Source organism: Procambarus clarkii, chromosome 13, assembly GCF_040958095.1.
Source record: "Procambarus clarkii isolate CNS0578487 chromosome 13, FALCON_Pclarkii_2.0, whole genome shotgun sequence".
Lineage (NCBI taxonomy): Eukaryota > Metazoa > Arthropoda > Malacostraca > Decapoda > Cambaridae > Procambarus > Procambarus clarkii.
In genome coordinates, this window is record NC_091162.1 from 29,513,230 (window position 1) to 29,532,862 (window position 19,633).

Below are 19,633 nucleotides of genomic sequence, written 5' to 3' on the forward strand. Positions count from 1 at the left end.
TAACAAAAGTCATGAACAATTTCTTAATTATATCGCCATCCATGTATTTAAATGCAATTCTGAAGCTAGAAAGCATAGCATAGGCTCCTTGCACAATATTCTTTATGTGGTCCTCAGGTGATAGTTTTCTATCTAGAACCACCCCTAGATCTCTTTCTTTATCAGAATTCTTTAGAGATTTCTCACATAATATATAGGTTGTGTGGGGTCTATGTTCTCCTATTCCACATTCCATAACATGACATTTATTAACATTAAATTCCATTTGCCAAGTGGTGCTCCATCTACTTATTTTGTCCAGGTCTTCTTGAAGGGCATGACAATCATCTAAATTTCTTATCCTTCCTATTATCTTAGCATCATCAGCAAACATGTTTATATAATTCTGTATTCCAACTGGTAGATCATTTATGTAGACAATAAACATCACTGGTGCAAGAACTGAACCCTGTGGTACTCCACTTGTGACATTTCTCCAGTCCGATACATTGCCTCTGATTACTGCCCTCATTTTTCTATCAGTCAGAAAATTTTTCATCCATGATAGAAGCTTACCTGTCACCCCTCCAATATTTTCCAGTTTCCAGAACAACCTCTTATGTGGAACTCTCTCGAAAGCCTTTTTTAGGTCCAGATAGATGCAGTCAACCCAACCATCTCTTTCCTGTAATATCTCTGTGGCTCGATCATAGAAACTGAGTAAATTCGATACACAGGATCTTCCAGATCGAAAACCATACTGTCTGTCTGATATTATATCATTTCTCTCTAGGTGTTCTACCCATTTAGTTTTGATTAGTTTTTCCAATACTTTCACTATTACACTTGTCAATGATACAGGTCTATAATTGAGGGGGTCTTCCCTGCTGCCACTTTTGTAGATTGGAACTATGTTAGCCTGTTTCCACACGTCTGCTACGATTCCTGTACACAGGGATGCCTGAAAGATCAGGTGAAGTGGAATGCTGAGCTCAGATGCACATTCTCTCAGAACCCATGGTGAAACGCCATCTGGGCCAGCTGCTTTGTTCTTACCGAGCTCCTTGAGCATTTTTTCCACTTCGTCTCTAGACACCTCTATGTGCTCTATGTTGTTCTCTGGAATTCTTATTGTATCAGGTTCCCTAAAGATTTCATTTTGTACAAACACACTTTGGAAATTTTCGTTTAGTGTTTCACACATTTCCTTTTCATTTTCCGTGAATCTATTTCCCATTTTCAACCTCTGAATATTATCCTTTACCTGCAATTTGTTGTTTATGAATTTATAGAATAGACCTGGTTCTGTTTTACATTTGTCTGCAATCCCTTTTTCCAAATTTCTTTCTGCCTCTCTCCTCACTGCCGTGTAGTTGTTACTCGCATCTTTGTATCGCTGGTATGTTTGGGGGTTCGGCCTCTTCCTGTATTGATTCCATTTTTGTGTCTTTTGGTCTCTAGCCCTCTCGCAATTTCTATTGAACCAATCCTGTTTCCTAGTTCTGCATCTCTGTTTTGGTATAAATTTTTTTGTGCCTTTATCATATATTTCACAAAACTTGACATACATCTCATTCACTTCCTTGCCTAGCATCAAGTCTGTCCAATTATACTCACTAAAAAAATTTCTAAGGTCACCATAATGTCCTCTCCTGAAGTCTGGTTTTTCAACTGCTTCAACCTCCTTATTTTCTTCCAGCTTATAACGCATTGCATACTTTATTCCCAAAAAGACATGGTCACTTTTACCCAAGGAAGGAAGGTACTGAATGTCAAATATCTCTTCCTCCTTCCTGGTAAATATCAAATCTAGCATGGAGGCAACCTGTTATTGTCAGGACTCACCATACCAGCTTAGTGGTTCGCTATGGTGAACACAAATGTAGATACTTATATATAACGTGTGTATATTGTTTAATAACAGCAAAGGGAGCATGTTGGGAGGTGCTATTTTGGTGAGGGAGGGAGTGAGCCAGTCTACTGCCAGTCTGCTGGCTGCTGTGTGACTTGTCATGCAGTGTATGGTGGCCACTATGCTGTTTGGACACCATTGCAGCTTAGTTATACAGTTATGGTGAATAAAACTTGTAGATACTTATATATAATGTGTGTATATAGTGTAATAAAACCACAAACAGTATTGTGGGGGGAGGAATGTTGGCAAGTAAGGTATTGTAGGAAGGGAGGATTGGCTGGGTGTGGCGGCCCACTCTTGTTGTTTGGACTCACCATACCAACCTATTGTTCGCTATGGTGAACAAAACATGCAGATACATATATATAAGGTGTGTATGTAATGTAATAACAGCAAAACTATATGTTTATTGTTTTATGAATATGATCATTGAATTATTAATATGCACACCATATTTTTGAGTATAGCGATGGTTCATACATTTTGTTATATAAATATATCACACTATATGCTATTGAATAATATTACTGCAAAGTAAACTGAGAAAAAATCAATTGGAGACATTTACCCCTCAACTGCTCAGCTTCCAAATACAGTATGACACCCCCCCCCCTGTGTGCAGGAAAAAAATTCTCCGGAAAAAATTATATGTTGTTTTGAAAGTGTCAAAAACTGAGTATGGGTATAGTAACAAAGTCGAAATTATACTTACTTTGGCTGCTATGGGGTCTGTAAGTTGGCGCGTGACATCATCATTCCCTGTTCACCCGTGGCGTACGCTCCTGGGGCCAGTAGGGCACCTGGGGCAGGATGTGTGTGCTGCCACGAATATATTTTTGTTAATTTTTTGCGCACAGTTCCAAATACAATTTATTTGTTTTTACGTGCCAATCCTATGTATAATGAACACATACACTATATTATGGCAGTAGAACATCTGTACTGTCTGTAGACACTGTGTTACGTACATCACCAGTGTTCACTTATCCTGCACATATTTCCAATGTATCATGCTGATATATTTACAGTCTATATACACACTATACAGTATCGCACATTATATACACACACCATAAACACATTCAATACTGGCACCTTGCACTCCCCGCACCAGGTGCTAATGCATCTTCGCTTTTGTTCTCTGCGGGTAATGTTCCTGCATACTATACATGCATGTTTACCCTTCTCCCGTGATGGCCTGGCATATACTCAAGCATGTGTACTCCGAAGTTCTTGTTACTCCTCAGTCTGTCTGGAGCTGCGTGTGGCATTGTTGGCGGTCTCCAGCCAGATTTTACCAGGTACATATTGAAGCAGTTGAGCACTGCAACATCTATTAGGTGGAACAAGAACTTTTTTGTCCACTTCACAGACTTGCACACGCACTTCACTGCACCAAGCATCATGTCACATTTATCGACGAGGCACATGTTCACGTTATGGTCTATGACACAGTCTGGTTTATACATAGGGAAGCGCGTCTGAAAGTGGACTTTCCTACTGTACAACATGGCATCGTAGTCAACGTATTCACCTCGCGTTTTTTCTTCCACCACACTGACAGCATATTGTCACACTTGCGCAGCTGGCAATCACCCACTGCTTTACCAATACCGAACACTGGCATTTCCTTTCTGTGGGCCTTCACAATTTCACTTACACCGGTGTTGTGGGCAAGGTGGTATCTGGTCAACAAGGGGCTGGTGTAATAGTTGTCGGTGAACAGTATATGCCCTTTGCTCAGCAACGGTTCCATCAGGGTTTTTACGACACTGCCGGAGAACTCGTGTGGGTCTTGAGTTAGTATGTCAACATCTGTACCAGAATACAATATCATGTCAAAGACGATACCAGTCTCACAGCACGAAAAACTTCAGTGCAAAACTGTCCGCTTTGATGGGATGTACTGCTTGAATGCCAGTCACCCCTTGAACAGTACTAGCAATTCGTTGATAACCACATTCTGTGCAGGTACAAAATAATCCCTGAACTTCCCTCTCATGTCACTGAACATCTTCTGTATCTTCCACAGTCCTTCGTGTCTGTCCTCATTTGCATTGTTCTCAAAATGCAGGCATCTGAGAATCTAGATGAACCTATCACGCGACATATACAGGTTAAACACGGGCGATGGAACTAAGCTGTCTTTGCTCCAATAATCCTGGATGACAGCTTTCTCGGAGTGCTTCATCATCATGCTGAGTACCAGAAACATGTACATTTCGTCAATTGTCATGTACTTCCATCGCGTGAGGCATGAGGCAGATAAAATGCCAGTGTCTATGATGCTGTGAGCGTACCTGTTCGTCTCGGTCACAACATGCGTTATGAATTCGTTGTCAAAATTCGCCTGGAAATATTCGATTTCTGCCATATCATCACCGGTATATGGGAATAATGGTGTAACACCAACATCAGTATCAACAAACGTTGGTATTTGAGGGACAAATGTGGCGCAATCCTCCCACACAAGTACACCCGGGGGGTATGGTGTTGGCACCAACACCACGGCCAACACCATCATGAGTACCAAAAACACGGCTACGTCGTCTGGTGCTGGAGCTGCGTGAGGATATGCTAGGCGATGAAGCAGATTTACATATCACCGTAGGCCTACCATGAACACCTGATGTTGAGGGGCGACTGTCGTCATTATCCTGTCGCTGTGGGACACACTGCCACCTGCCGCGACGTGTTGCTGAGGCAGCAAAACCCTGCCTGGTCACATCCCCGCTGCTTGTACTCGGGTCGTCCACACTACTCGTATCGGAGCCTATGTCACTGAAGCCCGAGAATGATTCATCGCATGTACTGTCACTGAATAAACTTGTGTCTGGGGACATACATGGTGGTGGTGATGATAACGGTGTTGATCCATGACAGCGGGGTAAGCCGGGTGAGGCACGTGTACCGTACACGCTCGCCACATCATCGACCTCAGTCTCTCCCTCGCTCGTATCAGACCTGTGTAAGGTCATTCTCTGGATCATAGTCTAGGTCATCATCCATAGCACCGTCATCATACAAAATGTCGTGTATCTTCTTCTCAGAGAGTCGTTTTCCATGACTCCGGGTCACTGTGGAGCGGGAGCTTGTAGACGATGTGTCAGACATGGTTGCTACTTTGAAACTGAGGCTCCCCATGGCCACGAGGCATGCTGTGATTTTTTTCAAGATGGCGAACGATCACTGGGGCCCCCCAGGCATCCGTCTTGTACCTGCGTCACCGCGCGGCAGTTTTGAATGGAACATGAAAAATAAAAATACCCAGAGGCGCGTTGCACACCCCAGACTAGAGCCTGCAGGTGCATTGCGCAATTGACGGGTTATATAATTTGGTAATAATATCTTTGTGGCAACTGCCACCTGACAGCGCAGGTGGAGTAGACCAGTGCAGGATGCTTACTGTGTCAGCGCCTCAATTTTCCCAGACTTCCTCGCCCTGTTGCAATCAAAATATGTCACCTACGATTTTTTATTATTTTTCCCTGTAATCAGGAAACACATTTTAACAATCTTAGAAGGAAAAAAAACTTCTTGCTCCTGGCGGTGTTGCAGGCTATAATCACAAGCACCACCCAGGGATTAAGGCCAGCAGTTTGTACTGGATGCCTTCTTGGTTGGGTGGGGGAAGTAATTACCTAAGTGTAGTTACAGGATGAGAGCTACGCTCGTGGTGTCCCGTCTTCCCAGCACTCTTTGTCATATAACGCTTTGAAACTACTGACGGTCTTGGCCTCCACCACCTTCTCACTTAACTTGTTCCAACCGTCTACCACTCTATTTGCGAAGGTGAATTTTCTTATATTTCTTTGGCATCTGTGTTTAGCTAGTTTAAATCTATGACCTCTTGTTCTTGAAGTGCCAGGTCTCAGGAAATCTTCCCTGTCAATTTTATCAATTCCTGTTACTATTTTGTATGTAGTGATCATATCACCTCTTTTTCTTCTGTCTTCTAGTTTTGGCATGTTTAATGCTTCTATTAAACCTGTGTCACTTGCTCCATGCGCCTCTGTGAGGGTGCCAAGTTACGGCTCTGGTCCTCGGTAGGCCCAACAGAACTCTGCAGCTGATGTAACCTAGTGGTTGAAAGCCATCTCAGCGAGATAGTTTCAGGGAGCCACTAGGGCTTATCTAGAAAGAGGCTTTTCATTACATTCAACTCAGGTTATATGTTATTATATTTTATTATTATTATTATTATTATTATTATTATTATTATTTAGAAACTCCTTAGCAGCTGTGATGAGGATTCAAACTTATGCGCTGGGTATTTCCAGGTACATGCCGCAGACAGCTAGGCCATGACATGGTCAAAAAAGTTGCAACTTGGGGTTCTACTGAACACATGAGGATTTCTGAGGCTTCTACTGAAGCCAAGCCAGGGTTTCCACACAATTTCCCCATGCACTCTAGCTTTGTCATCTTGGAATGTTCTCTCTCTGATGCTCCTCTTTCAATATGGAGAGAGAAATGAAACCTTGCCCGAAACGCTATGCGTATTAGTGGCTTTAGGTATTGTATGTACTAGATCTATCTATAAATCCAACATTATGTTTGTAAATCAACTATGTATGTACTTTTCCTGAATTAAAATTTATTGATTTATTATTTATTTAGAAATCACACTAATGTGATGTATCAATGAGAAACTCCATTGAAAGAGGATTCGAACCCATGCACTGGGTATTCCCAGGCAGATAGACCAATGCTTGGGAGCACCCAGCACATTGGTTCGAATCCTCATCATGTCTCCTACAAATATTGTGATTGATACATCACATTAGTGTGATTTCTCTCTGTGTATTGAAAGAGGAGCATCAGAGGTTGAACATTCCTCGAGGACAAAGACAGAATGCATGGGGAGATTGTGTAAAACCCTGGTTCAGCTTCAGTGGAAGCCTCAAGAACCCTCATAGTTTCAGAAGAACCCCAGGTTGCAATCTTTTGGATCATGTTGTGGCCTATTTGTCTGGGGCATGTGCCTGGAAATACCCAGCGCATAGGTTTGAATCCTCATCACAGCTCCAATGGACTTTCTCATTGATACATCACGTTTGTGTGATTTCTCTCTGTGGATTATTATTATTATTATCATTATTATTATAATATTCTGTACAGTATATTAATGGTTTAGACACAGAATTGAAAACCTACATTTGCAAATTTGCAGACCATACAAAAATATGACAGGAGATGAATTCAGTTTAAGAGACAGATCCCTACATGATCGTCTAGATAGGCCAACAGAGTGGATGGAAGTTTTGCAAATGCAATTTAATGTTTAAGTAAATGTTTAGATATATCATTATGAAACAGAACTCAAAACAGTGGATGGAAATTGGATAAGTTTAGATTTAGGAATGGCATGGGAAAATAATGTTTTGGAAACATTTGTTGATTTATAGAACAAATTACAGTAAAAAGCAGATGTCTTGCTCTCTGATTCTCGCACTTATGCTCCCCTGACTTCTAACCCTTTGGATCGCCTCAAAACTTCCTTTAACCGCAAACTAAGACAGCTCTCTAGTCTTTGCCCTCCTGACTTTGATCTCATTAAACATTTCCGTGTCATCTGCCCTTCTCTTCCATATTTCTATGGTCTTCCTAAAACTCATAAACCTGGTGTTCCTCTTCGTCCAATCATTTCTTCACGGGGCTCTGTCAGCTATCCTCTTGCCTCCTGGCTCGCTAAAACCCTGACACCTTACCTTGGCACTTTTTCCCCTGCCCACTTTCGTCACTCTCAGGACTTCATAGAAAGACTGTGCCTGCAACCCTCTTGTAAGATGCTTAGTCTTGATGTCGACTCTCTGTTCACTAATGTTCCGCTCGATGACGTTCTCTCTTTCCTTAGACAGAAGGCGTCAGAGGGCCTCCTTCCTCTCCCACTTCCCACTGACGTTTTCCTCGATCTCATTAGACTCTGTGTTGAATCTAACTCTTTCTCTTTCAACGGTAAATATTACACTCAAACTTTCGGTGTCGCTATGGGTTCCCCTCTCTCCCCTGTTCTTGCTAATTTCTACATGGAATACTTCGAAACTGTTCTTCTTCCTTCTATTGATACTAGTCCCTCTCTCTGGCTTCGCTATGTTGATGACATTTTTGCTTTATGGCCTCATGACCTTAATCTTTTCCAGCCTTTCCTCGCCTCTCTTAACAATCTGGCTCCTTCTATCCATTTCAAAGTTGAGTGGGAATCTAATTCCCTCCTTCCTTTTCTTGATGTTCATGTTCACAGCTCTGTGTCTGGGTTCTCTTTCTCTGTCTACCGTAAACCCATGCATAGTGGCATGTACATTCACTTCTTTTCCTACCATCCTCCTCCTGTTAAGAAAAGTGTCTTCGTCTCTCTCTTCCTCCGCGCTCTACGCATCAGCGACCCTCAGTTTCTTGATTCTGAAATTGCCTTTATCTACAAATCATTCTCTCGCCTTGGTTATCCTTTGTATTTCATCAACTGTGCCTACTCTCAAGCTAAACGAAATTTCTTTCATCCTAAACCTGCTTCCAACACTAGTAGCACTGTACTATGCCTTCCCTTCATATCTGAACTCAAAACTTTTACCAATACCTTTCGTCCTCTTGACATTAAACTCGCTTTTCGACAAACTAACACACTTCGTAGTAATCTAGTTCACACTGCTCCTCCTGCTTCTAATGCTGCTGGTGTCTACTCTATTTCCTGTTCATCTTGTCCTCTCCAATACTTTGGCGAAACTGGCCGTACACTGAATGACAGACTTAAAGAACACAAGAGAAGTGTTAAGTCTGCAGACACTAACAATGCTCTCTTCTGCCATGTGAGGGATTCTAATCATCCCATTGATTGGTCTTCCTCCAAAATAATCTTTCCTGCCTCTACTCTACACAGACGCCGTCTTGTAGAATCGGCTCTTATACACAATGTACCCAACATGAACTTGAGTCCTGGCTTTGTTGCTGTGGACTCTTCCCTTTCACAGTATATACTCAAATGCTCTAATCTTTCTAACAAACGTGACTTAACATAAGCTTACCCCTTCCATTTATCTTTCTTTTTCTCTTTCCTTTTCTTTCTTCTCCCTTTTTCTGTGCATTGTCTTCTCCTACGCTCCCTTGCTATCCTCTTCTTATTCCTATTACTATCTCCTTCGGTAGTTATAATGGGAGCTGCCTCGTATGGGCCAATAGGCCTTCTGCAGTTCTCATTATTACTACTATCCCCTGCACCTTACTTTCCTCCTCAGCTCTCTCTTGCCTATTTATTGTCTGTCCCTACCGGTCCTCATTACAATCGACTTGAGAATGGTCCAGGACGGACCGAAACGTCGTCGTCCCTTCAACTTCTAGTGTGTGGTCTGGTCAACATACTTCAGCCACGTTATTGTGACTCATCGCCTGCAAATTACAGTGTTTCACAATAGACAAGGGATTGATGGATTGCTTTAAGCATAGGTTAGACAAATGTATAAATGAGTTTGGGTAAATATAAATAAAAGCTGCCTCATATGGGCCTATATTCTTCCTGCAGTTTCCTTAATTCTTATATTCTTATCACAAGTGCCTAACAGAGGAAATCAATTTATAGTGTGAGATACTGTATATTAAGAATGTATAATTTAGTTAGAGGTGTTACTGCTACTGATAGACTGCATTTATTGGAAGATTCAATAAACATTATTTAACTGACTACATCACTGCTAATACTCTACTTGTAAAACTGTAATACCACATTTTCAGGTTAATGTTGAGCTTGGACCCACCATTAGTGATGATGAAGATTTTGATGGGTCTGGTTATGGGTCAGAGGATGAGTATTATCCTGCCAGGATCCCTCCAATACAAGTTCAGTGTCAGGTGCAGAAACTCCTCACCTACCCTCAAATGCCCTCCCCAGCTATTCAGCCTACATATAAAAAGGTTTAACATTTATATTCCACTTTTATTTCTTCAAATATTTAATGAAGAAATCATTATGATTATCAGTTTGTAGTCATTTTCTTTATCAGGTATCCTGAGAAAGGCTATATTATAGCATTCAAATGGTTTTTATTTATTTATTCTGCTTTCAGTAATCTTTAGTATCTTAAGACCACATTTCCACATTAACTTGACCATTACAACACTTTAATTTAATGTTAAAGGGAGAATTTCCTTCCATAATTTGGTCAGGTAACCTCCAGGTGGCTGACTTTAGAACCAATTTAGCCCTACAGTAGAGAGGCAGGGCCTCTTCATTCTGAGAGATATTTAAAAAATGAATAAGCTGAGTTATTTTGTAAAAGATACAGTGATTGGACTTGGATTAAGTCCAAGGCCAACCCAAATCATACTCAACAACAAATAATTCATAACTGCACCAAATTTTATCCACACACACATCATGATGACAAGTGGTACTCATGGGGTTTTCCAGGGAAAGTTACAGGGGGATGCTCTAGGGAATGCTCAGGGAATGCTCCAATGGCTGTTCCAAGGGATGGTCAGGGGTACTCCAAGAAATACACCAGGGGATTCTCAGGAGATGCTACAGGGGATGTTCATGAGGATGCTCCAAGTGATGCTAAAGAGGGGGTGCTCCAAGGGGTGCTTCAAGTGATGTTAAGGGGGATGCTCCAAGGGATGCAAAAGGGGGTGCACCAAGGGGATGATAAGGAGGTGCTCCAAGGGATGCTAAGGGGGTGCTCCAAGGGATGCTAAGGGGAGGGGTGCTCCAAGTGATGCTAAGGGGTGCTCCAAGTGATGCTAAGGGGTGCTTCAAGGGATGCTAAGGGGTGCTCCAACGGATGATAAGAGGGTGCTTCATGGGATGCTAAGGGGTGCTTCATGGGATGGTAAGGGGTGCTCCAAGGGATGCTAAGGGGTGCTCCAAGGGATGATAAGAGGGTGCTCCAAGGGATGCTAAGGGGTGCTCCAAGGGATGATAAGAGGGTGCTTCAAGGGATGATAAGAGGGTGCTTCAAGGGATGCTAAGGGTGCTTCATGGGATGCTAAGGGGTGCTCCAAGGGATGCTAAGGGGTGCTTGAAGGGATGATAAGAGGGTGCTCCAAGGGATGCTAAGGGGTGCTCCAAGGGATGCAAAGGAGGGTGCTCCAAGGGATCTTGAGATGATATCTTGAGATGATTTCGGGGCTTTAGTGTCCCCGCGGCCCGGTCCTCGACCAGGCCTCCACCCCAGGAAGCAGCCCGTGATAGCTGACTAATACCCAGGTACCTATTTTACTGCTAGGTAACAGGGGCTTAGGGTGAAAGAAACTCTGCCCATTGTTTCTCGCCGGCGCCCGGGATTGAACCTGGGACCACAGGATCACAAGTCCAGCGTGCTGTCCGCTCGGCCGACCGGCTCCCTCATGATAAGGAGAATGATAAGGGGTGCACCAAGGGATGATAAGGGGTGCTCCAAGGGATCATAAAGGGTGCTCCAAGGGATGCTAAGGGGTGCTCCAAGGGATGCTAAGGGGTGCTACAAGAGATGCTATGGGGGAAGGGGGTGCTCCAAGGGATCCTAAGGGGTGCTCCAAGGGAGGCTAAGTGGTGCTCCAAGGGATGCTAAGGGGTGCTCCAAGGGATGCTAAGGGGTGCTCCAAGTGATGTTAAGCGGTGCTCCAAAGATGCTAAGGGGTGCTCCAAGGGATGCTAAGTAGGGGTGCTCCAAGGGATGCTAAGGGGGGTGCTCAAAGGGATGCTAAGGGGGGTGCTCCAAGGGATGCAAAGGGGTACACCAAGGGATGCTAAGGGAGGTGCTCAAAGGGATGCTAAGGGGGGTGCTCCAAGGGATGCAAAGGGGTACACCAAGGGATGCTAAGGGGTGCTCCAAGGGATGCTAAGGGGGTGCTCGAAGGGATGCTAAGGGGGGTGCTCCAAGGGATGCAAAGGGGTGCACCAAGGGATGCTAAGGGGTGCTCCAAGGGATGCTAAGGGGTGCTCCAAGTGATGTTAAGGGAGGTGCTCCAAGGGATGCTAAGAGGGGTGCTCCAAGGGATGCTAAGAGGGGTGCTCCAAGTGATGCTAAGGGGTGCTCCAAAGGATGCTAAGGGGGGTGCTCCAAGTGATGCTAAGGGAGGTGCTCGAAGGGATGCTAAGGGGGGTGCTCCAAGGGGTGCTCCAAGGGATGCTAAGGGGGTGCTCCAAGGGATGCTAAGGGGGGTGCTCCAAAGGATGCTAAAGGGTGCTCCAAGGGATGCTAAGGGGGGTGCTCCAAGGGATGCTAAGGAATGCTCCAAGGGATGGTAGGAGGGTGCTCCAAGGGATGCTAAGGGGTGCTCCAAGGGATGCTAAGGGGTGCTACAAGAGATGCTATGGGGGAAGGGGGTGCTCCAAGGGATCCTAAGGGGTGCTCCAAGGGAGGCTAAGTGGTGCTCCAAGGGATGCTAAGGGGTGCTCCAAGGGATGCTAAGGGGTGCTCCAAGTGATGTTAAGCGGTGCTCCAAAGATGCTAAGGGGTGCTCCAAGGGATGCTAAGTAGGGGTGCTCCAAGGGATGCTAAGGGGGGTGCTCAAAGGGATGCTAAGGGGGGTGCTCCAAGGGATGCAAAGGGGTACACCAAGGGATGCTAAGGGAGGTGCTCAAAGGGATGCTAAGGGGGGTGCTCCAAGGGATGCAAAGGGGTACACCAAGGGATGCTAAGGGGTGCTCCAAGGGATGCTAAGGGGGTGCTCGAAGGGATGCTAAGGGGGGTGCTCCAAGGGATGCAAAGGGGTGCACCAAGGGATGCTAAGGGGTGCTCCAAGGGATGCTAAGGGGTGCTCCAAGTGATGTTAAGGGAGGTGCTCCAAGGGATGCTAAGAGGGGTGCTCCAAGGGATGCTAAGAGGGGTGCTCCAAGTGATGCTAAGGGGTGCTCCAAAGGATGCTAAGGGGGGTGCTCCAAGTGATGCTAAGGGAGGTGCTCGAAGGGATGCTAAGGGGGGTGCTCCAAGGGGTGCTCCAAGGGATGCTAAGGGGGTGCTCCAAGGGATGCTAAGGGGGGTGCTCCAAAGGATGCTAAAGGGTGCTCCAAGGGATGCTAAGGGGGGTGCTCCAAGGGATGCTAAGGAATGCTCCAAGGGATGGTAGGAGGGTGCTCCAAGGGATGCTAAGGGGTGCTCCAAGGGATGCTAAGGGGTGCTACAAGAGATGCTATGGGGGAAGGGGGTGCTCCAAGGGATCCTAAGGGGTGCTCCAAGGGAGGCTAAGTGGTGCTCCAAGGGATGCTAAGGGGTGCTCCAAGGGATGCTAAGGGGTGCTCCAAGTGATGTTAAGCGGTGCTCCAAAGATGCTAAGGGGTGCTCCAAGGGATGCTAAGTAGGGGTGCTCCAAGGGATGATAAAGGGTGCTCCAAGTGATGCTAAGGGGGGTGCTCAAAGGGATGCTAAGGGGGGTGCTCCAAGGGATGCAAAGGGGTACACCAAGGGATGCTAAGGGAGGTGCTTAAAGGGATGCTAAGGGGGGTGCTCCAAGGGATGCAAAGGGGTACACCAAGGGATGCTAAGGGGTGCTCCAAGGGATGCTAAGGGGGTGCTCGAAGGGATGCTAAGGGGGGTGCTCCAAGGGATGCAAAGGGGTGCACCAAGGGATGCTAAGGGGTGCTCCAAGGGATGCTAAGGGGTGCTCCAAGTGATGTTAAGGGAGGTGCTCCAAGGGATGCTAAGAGGGGTGCTCCAAGGGATGCTAAGAGGGGTGCTCCAAGTGATGCTAAGGGGTGCTCCAAAGGATGCTAAGGGGGGTGCTCCAAGTGATGCTAAGGGAGGTGCTCGAAGGGATGCTAAGGGGGGTGCTCCAAGGGGTGCTCCAAGGGATGCTAAGGGGGTGCTCCAAGGGATGCTAAGGGGGGTGCTCCAAGGGATGCTAAAGGGTGCTCCAAGGGATGCTAAGGGGGGTGCTCCAAGGGATGCTAAGGGATGCTCCAAGGGATGGTAGGAGGGTGCTCCAAGGGATGCTAAGGGGTGCTTCATGGAATGCTAAGGGGGGTGCTCCAAGGGATGATAAGGGGGGTGCTCCAAGGGATGCTAAGGGGTGCTCCAAGGGATGCTAAGGGGTGCTCCAAGGGATGGTAGGAGGATACTCCAAGGGATGCTAAGGGGTGCTTCATGGGATGCTAAGGGGTTCTCCAAGGGATGCAAAGGGGGGTGCTCCAAGGGATGCTAAGGGGTGCTCCAAGGGATGCTAAGGGGTACTCCAAGTGATGTTAAGGGGTGCTCCAAGGGAGGCTAAAAGGGGTGCTCCAAGGGATGCTAAGGGAGGTGCTCCAAGTGATGCTAAGGGAGGTGCTCGAAGGGATGCTAAGGGAGGTGCTCGAAGGGATGCTAAGGGGGGTGCTCCAAGGGATGCTAAGGGGTGCTCCAAGGGATAAGGGGGTGCTCTAAGAGATGCTAAGGGGGTGCTCCAAGGGATGCTAAGGGGTGCTCCAAGGGATGCTAAGGGGGGTGCTCCAAGGGATGTTTAGGGGGGGTGCTCCAAGGGATGCTAAGGGGTGCTCCAAGGGATGCTAAGGGGGTACTCCAAGGGATGCTAAGGGGGATACTCCAAGGGATGCTAAGGGGTGCTCCAAGGGATGGTAGGAGGGTGCTCCAAGGGATGCTAAGGGGGATGCTCCAAGGGATGCTAAGGGGTGCTCCAAGGGATGCTAAGGGTTGCTCCAAGAGATGGTAGGAGGATACTCCAAGGGATGCTAAGGGGTGCTTCATGGGATGCTAAGGGGTGCTCTAAGGGATGCCAAGGGGTGCTCCAAGGGATGATAAGAGGGTGCTCCAAGGGATGCTAAGGGGTGCTCCAAGGGATGCTAAGGGGTGCTCCAAGGGATGCTAAGGGGTACTCCAAGGGATGCTAAGGGGGATGCTCCAAGCTATGCTAAGGGGTGCTCCAAGGGATGCTAAGGGTTGCTCCAAGAGATGGTAGGAGGATACTCCAAGGGATGCTAAGGGGTGCTTCATGGGATGCTAAGGGGTGCTCCAAGGGATGCCAAGGGGTGCTCCAAGGGATGATAAGAGGGTGCTCCAAGGGATGCTAAGGGGTGCTCCATGGGATGCTAAGGGGTGCTCCAAGGGATGCTAAGGGGTACTCCAAGGGATGCTAAGGGGGATGCTCCAAGCTATGCTTAGGGGTGCTCCAAGGGATGCTAAGGGGTGCTTCAAGAGATGCTAAGGGGTGCTCAATGGGATGATAAGAGGGTGTTCCAAGGGCATGATAAGAGGGTGCTTCAAGGGATGCTAAGGGGTGCTTCATGGGATGCTAAGGGGTGCTCCAAGGGATGCTAAGGGGTGCTCGAAGGGATGATAAGAGGGTGCTCCAAGGGATGCTAAGGGGTGCTCCAAGGGATGCAAAGGGGGGTGCTCCAAGGGATCTTGAGATGATATCTTGAGATGATTTCGGGGCTTTAGTGTCCCCGTGGCCCAGTCCTCGACCAGGCCTCCACCCCCAGGAAGCAGCCCGTGACAGCTGACTAATACCCAGGTACCTATTTTACTGCTAGGTAACAGGGGCTTAGGGTGAAAGAAACTCTGGCCATTGTTTCTCGCCGGCACCCGGGATTGAACCCGGGACCACAGGATCACAAGTCCAGTGTGCTGTCCACTCGGCCGACCGGCTCCTTCATGATAAGGGGATGATAAGGGGTGCACCAAGGGATGATAAGGGTGCTCCAAGGGATGATAAGGGGTGCTCCAAGGGATGATAAGGGGTGCTCCAAGGGATGCTAAGGGGTGCTCCAAGTGATGCTAAGGGGTACTCCAAGGGATGCTAAGGGGTGCTCCAAGGGATAAGGGGTGCACCAAGAGATGCTAATGGGTCCTCCAAGGGATGCTAAGGGGTGCTCCAAGGGATGCTAATGGGTGCTCCAAGTGATGCTAAGGGCTGCTCCAAGGGATGCTAAGGGGTGCTGCAAGTGATGCTAAGGGGGGGTGCTCCAAGGGATGCTAAGGAGTGCCCCAAGAGACGCTAAGGCGGTGCTCCAAGTGATGCTAAGGGGTGCTCCAAGGGATGCTAAGGGGTGCTCCAAGGGATGCTTAAGGGGGGGTGCTCCAAGGGATGCTAAGGGGTTTTCCCAAGGGATGCTAAGGGGTGCTCCAAGGGATGCTAAGGGATGCTCCAAGGGATGCTAAAGGGGGGTGCTCCAAGGGATGCTAAGGGGTGCCCCAAGGGATGCTAAGGGGGTGCTCCAAGTGATGCTAAGGGGTGCTCCAAGGGATGCTAAGGGGTGCTCCAAGGGATGCTAAAGGGGGGGTGCTCCAAGGGATGCTAAAGGGGTACTCCAAGGGATGCTAAGGGGGATGCTCCAAGGGATGCTAAGGGGTACTCCAAGTGATTATAGGAGGGTACTCCAAGGGATGCTAAGGGGGGTGCTCCAAGGATTGCTAAGGGGGGTGCTCCAAGGGATGCTAAGGGGGGGTGCTCCAAGGGATGCTAAGGGGTGCTCGAGGCAAGCTCAGGCAAGCAAAACTCAGGCAAATCATAACATAGAACGAAAAGGCAATGTAAAGGATCTGGGTGTACTCATGTCGGAAGACCTTACCTTTAAAGAACACAATAAAGTAGCCGTCACAACTGCAAGAAAAATGACAGGTTGGATAACAAGAACTTTTCACACTAGAGATGCTATACCGATGATGATACTTTTCAAAACGCTTGTGCTCTCTAGAGTGGAGTACTGCTGCACAATGACAGCACCTTTCAAAGCTGGAGAAATTGCTGACCTGGAGAGTATGCAGAGATCCTGTACTGCTAGAATCCACTCAGTAAAACATCTAAACTATTTCGACCGACTAGAGAGCCTAAAACTGTACTCCCTTGAGCACAGGCGGGAGAGGTACATAATAATTTACACATGGAAAATATTAGAGGGGCTGGTCCCAAACCTGCACACAGAAATAAAATCACATGAGACCAGAAGACATGGCAGGATGTGCAGAATACCTCCGTTGAAAAACAGAGGTGCAACAGGTACTCTGAGAGAGAATCAACATCAACATCAGAGGCCCGAGACTGTTCAACACGCTTCCACTACACATAAGGGGCATAACTGGCCGTCCCCTCACAGTAGTTCAAGAGAGAACTGGATAAGCACCTCCAAAGGATACCTGATCAACCAGGCTGTGACTCATACGTCAGGCTGCAAGCAGCCGCGTCCAACAGCCTGGTTGATCAGTCCGGCAACCAGGAGGCCTGGTCGACGACTGGGCCGCGGAGACGCTAAGCCCCGGAAGCACCTCAATGTAACCTCAAGGTAAGGTAAGTGCTTCATGGGATGCTAAGGGGGGGGTGCTCCAAGGGATGCTAAGGGGTGCTTCAAGGGATTCTAAGGGGTGCTCCAAGGGATGCTAAGGGGTGTTTCAAGGGATGCTAAGGGGTACTCCAAGGGATGCAAAGGGGGGTGCTCCAAATGATGATAAGGGTGCACCAAGGGATGATAAGGGGTTCTCCTAGGGATGCTAAGGGGTGCTCCAAGGGATGATAAGGGGTGCTCCAAGGAATGATAAGGGGTGCTCCAAGGGATGATAAGGGGTGCTCCGAGGGATGATAAGGGGGGTGTTCCAAGCGATGATAAGGGGTGTTCCAAGGGATCCTAAGGGATGCTCTAAGGGATGATAGGAGGGTGCTCCAAGGGATGCTAAGGGGTGCTTCAAGTGATGCAAAGGGGTGCTCCAAGGGATGCTAAGGGGTGCTCCATGGGATGATAAGGGGGTGCTCCAAGGGATGATAGGAGGCTGTTGCTCTCAGACCTTGTACTTGTAGGTCTGCTGATATTTTGTCCACCACAATGGCTTGTACTTGACAGACATACCTGCCTAAACGTACTGATGGTTGTACCACCTGGAAGACTTGAGGTCCTGTATCTGTTAGAAACCCTGAGATGTTGATCGTTGTCTGGGCTACAGGCCTTAATTGTAGTTCATATGCCAACCTTTTAGTGATATATGTTCTCTGGGATCCTTGGTCAAACAACCCACGGGTATGGACCTTGGCCCCCTTATTCTGGATGGTAATTTGGGCAGTAGGCAAAGTCGCATTACTTTTGGACTTTGCCGCTTGGACACCGATTTTCTCTCGCACCTTGCAAAACTGTACTATGGTGGGAATGCTGTCTTCCACCTTGGGTCTTGAATACATTAATTTCGTAAGTTTGCACAGTGCTGCATGGCGCCTACCTCTTCTACACCTCTTCTACAACACTCAGGTGTTGAATTGGGCATCACAATAGTCTATGTTGTGTGACTTGAGACACCTTGAACATCTCCCTAATTCCTGGAGTCGCTTAATACGAGTGTCTTTGTCTGGATAATTAGCACAACAGTATGTTGAATGTTTCTTTTTGCAGAACATACATGTCCCCCAGCCTACTGCACCCTTAGAAGTTACTGGTTTGGGTGAACTAGTAACAGTAGGCTTGGAGGATTCTGCTGCATTGTCAGATTTTCTCCAACTTGATGTGAGAGTAATTGGCTGATGTTTATTTGGGGTAGTTGTTTTACCCTTTAAGTTACTCTTACTTTCTATTTCTGAAGGCTCACATGAGGCTTTAACTTCCTCATTTGCACATCGTTTCTTTATGATGGAATGCAAACCTTCAATGATGTCCTGTACTGTCAGGATGGTATTATGTTGATGTGTGTATAATTCATCTAGTATATCGCTGGACAGTTTTCATTGAAGGACTACTTTGGTCATCCATTCACTAGTAGTTATATCAACCTTAAGACTGAATGTTCTTAGTAGTGACTCAAACTCCATGCTGAAGGATTGTAATGAGTCAGCAGTCTGATCAGGTTGAGGTAAGTTCAGCAATTGTAGTACAAGATGTATGACAGTTTTCTCATTGCCAGCATTATTCCTAGGAAGCTGGACTGGGAAATTAGTGCTGTTGCTATTTTCATTTACATTTTCTACTACTGGTTCAGCTTCACCTCTAATTTCAGTTTGGAGGCATGTTAACTTAGTAGCTTCAGGTATTGGGTTTTCAGAATCCACAGAGACTATGGATAAATTGTCTAAGAACTGTTTAATTTCTGATGGTATAATATTGGGTGATACTGTAGTGGGTGAGGCTTTATCCTCGTTGATTAAAGGATCAAATCTGGCTTGACATTTATTCTCAAAAAGATCCAGATCATCCATAATATTATCTACTTTATTTGATGTACTGGCTGTTTGCTCAGAATCAATTATCCTGTGTAAGTACTCCAACCTGGCTTGAGTTTCTTCTTCATATTGTGCTAGGTCAGACATAATGTCGTCTATTTCTGTTTCTGATAAATTGGTGTTGGCAAGTTCAGCCACATATGTTGCTATTTGGCATTTGATTTGCTCAAATTTACCTGCAGCTGCTTGATAATAGCTTTCCAGGTCAGCATAATCAACTGGAGATTGTTGTGACAAATCCTCACATTTCTTGATCTGTCTTGTTAAGTGGCCTTTAAGACTTGCAAGGGTTCTTTTCATTCTCCCTGCATTATCCATACTGGCTAGCTGGTTAAGCCTTGTGGGGCGTTACTTATAATGCTGAACAAGTACTGATGGTAGCCTAGGGTAAAATTCTGCAATCACTAGGCTATAATCCTACCTCTTCTAGAGGTTAGCACTTAAAATTAATACATAATTTATATATATATATATATATATATATATATATATATATATATATATATATATATATATATATATATATATATATATATATATATATATATATATATATATATATATATATATATATATATATATATATATATATATATATAACTGAAAACTCACACCCCAGAAGTGACTCGAACCCATACTCCC

At 46.3% G+C, this 19,633-nt stretch overlaps 1 protein-coding gene across 1 annotated transcript in view; it reads left to right on the forward strand.

The window, feature by feature from the left end:
* Positions 1-19,633, forward strand: part of LOC123757291 (transforming growth factor beta receptor type 3) — a 720,483-nt gene that overhangs the window by 597,980 nt on the left and 102,870 nt on the right. Inside the window, 1 exon segment of the mRNA XM_045740847.2 lies at positions 9,620-9,799. Within this exon segment, the coding sequence (XP_045596803.2) occupies positions 9,620-9,799 (180 nt within the window).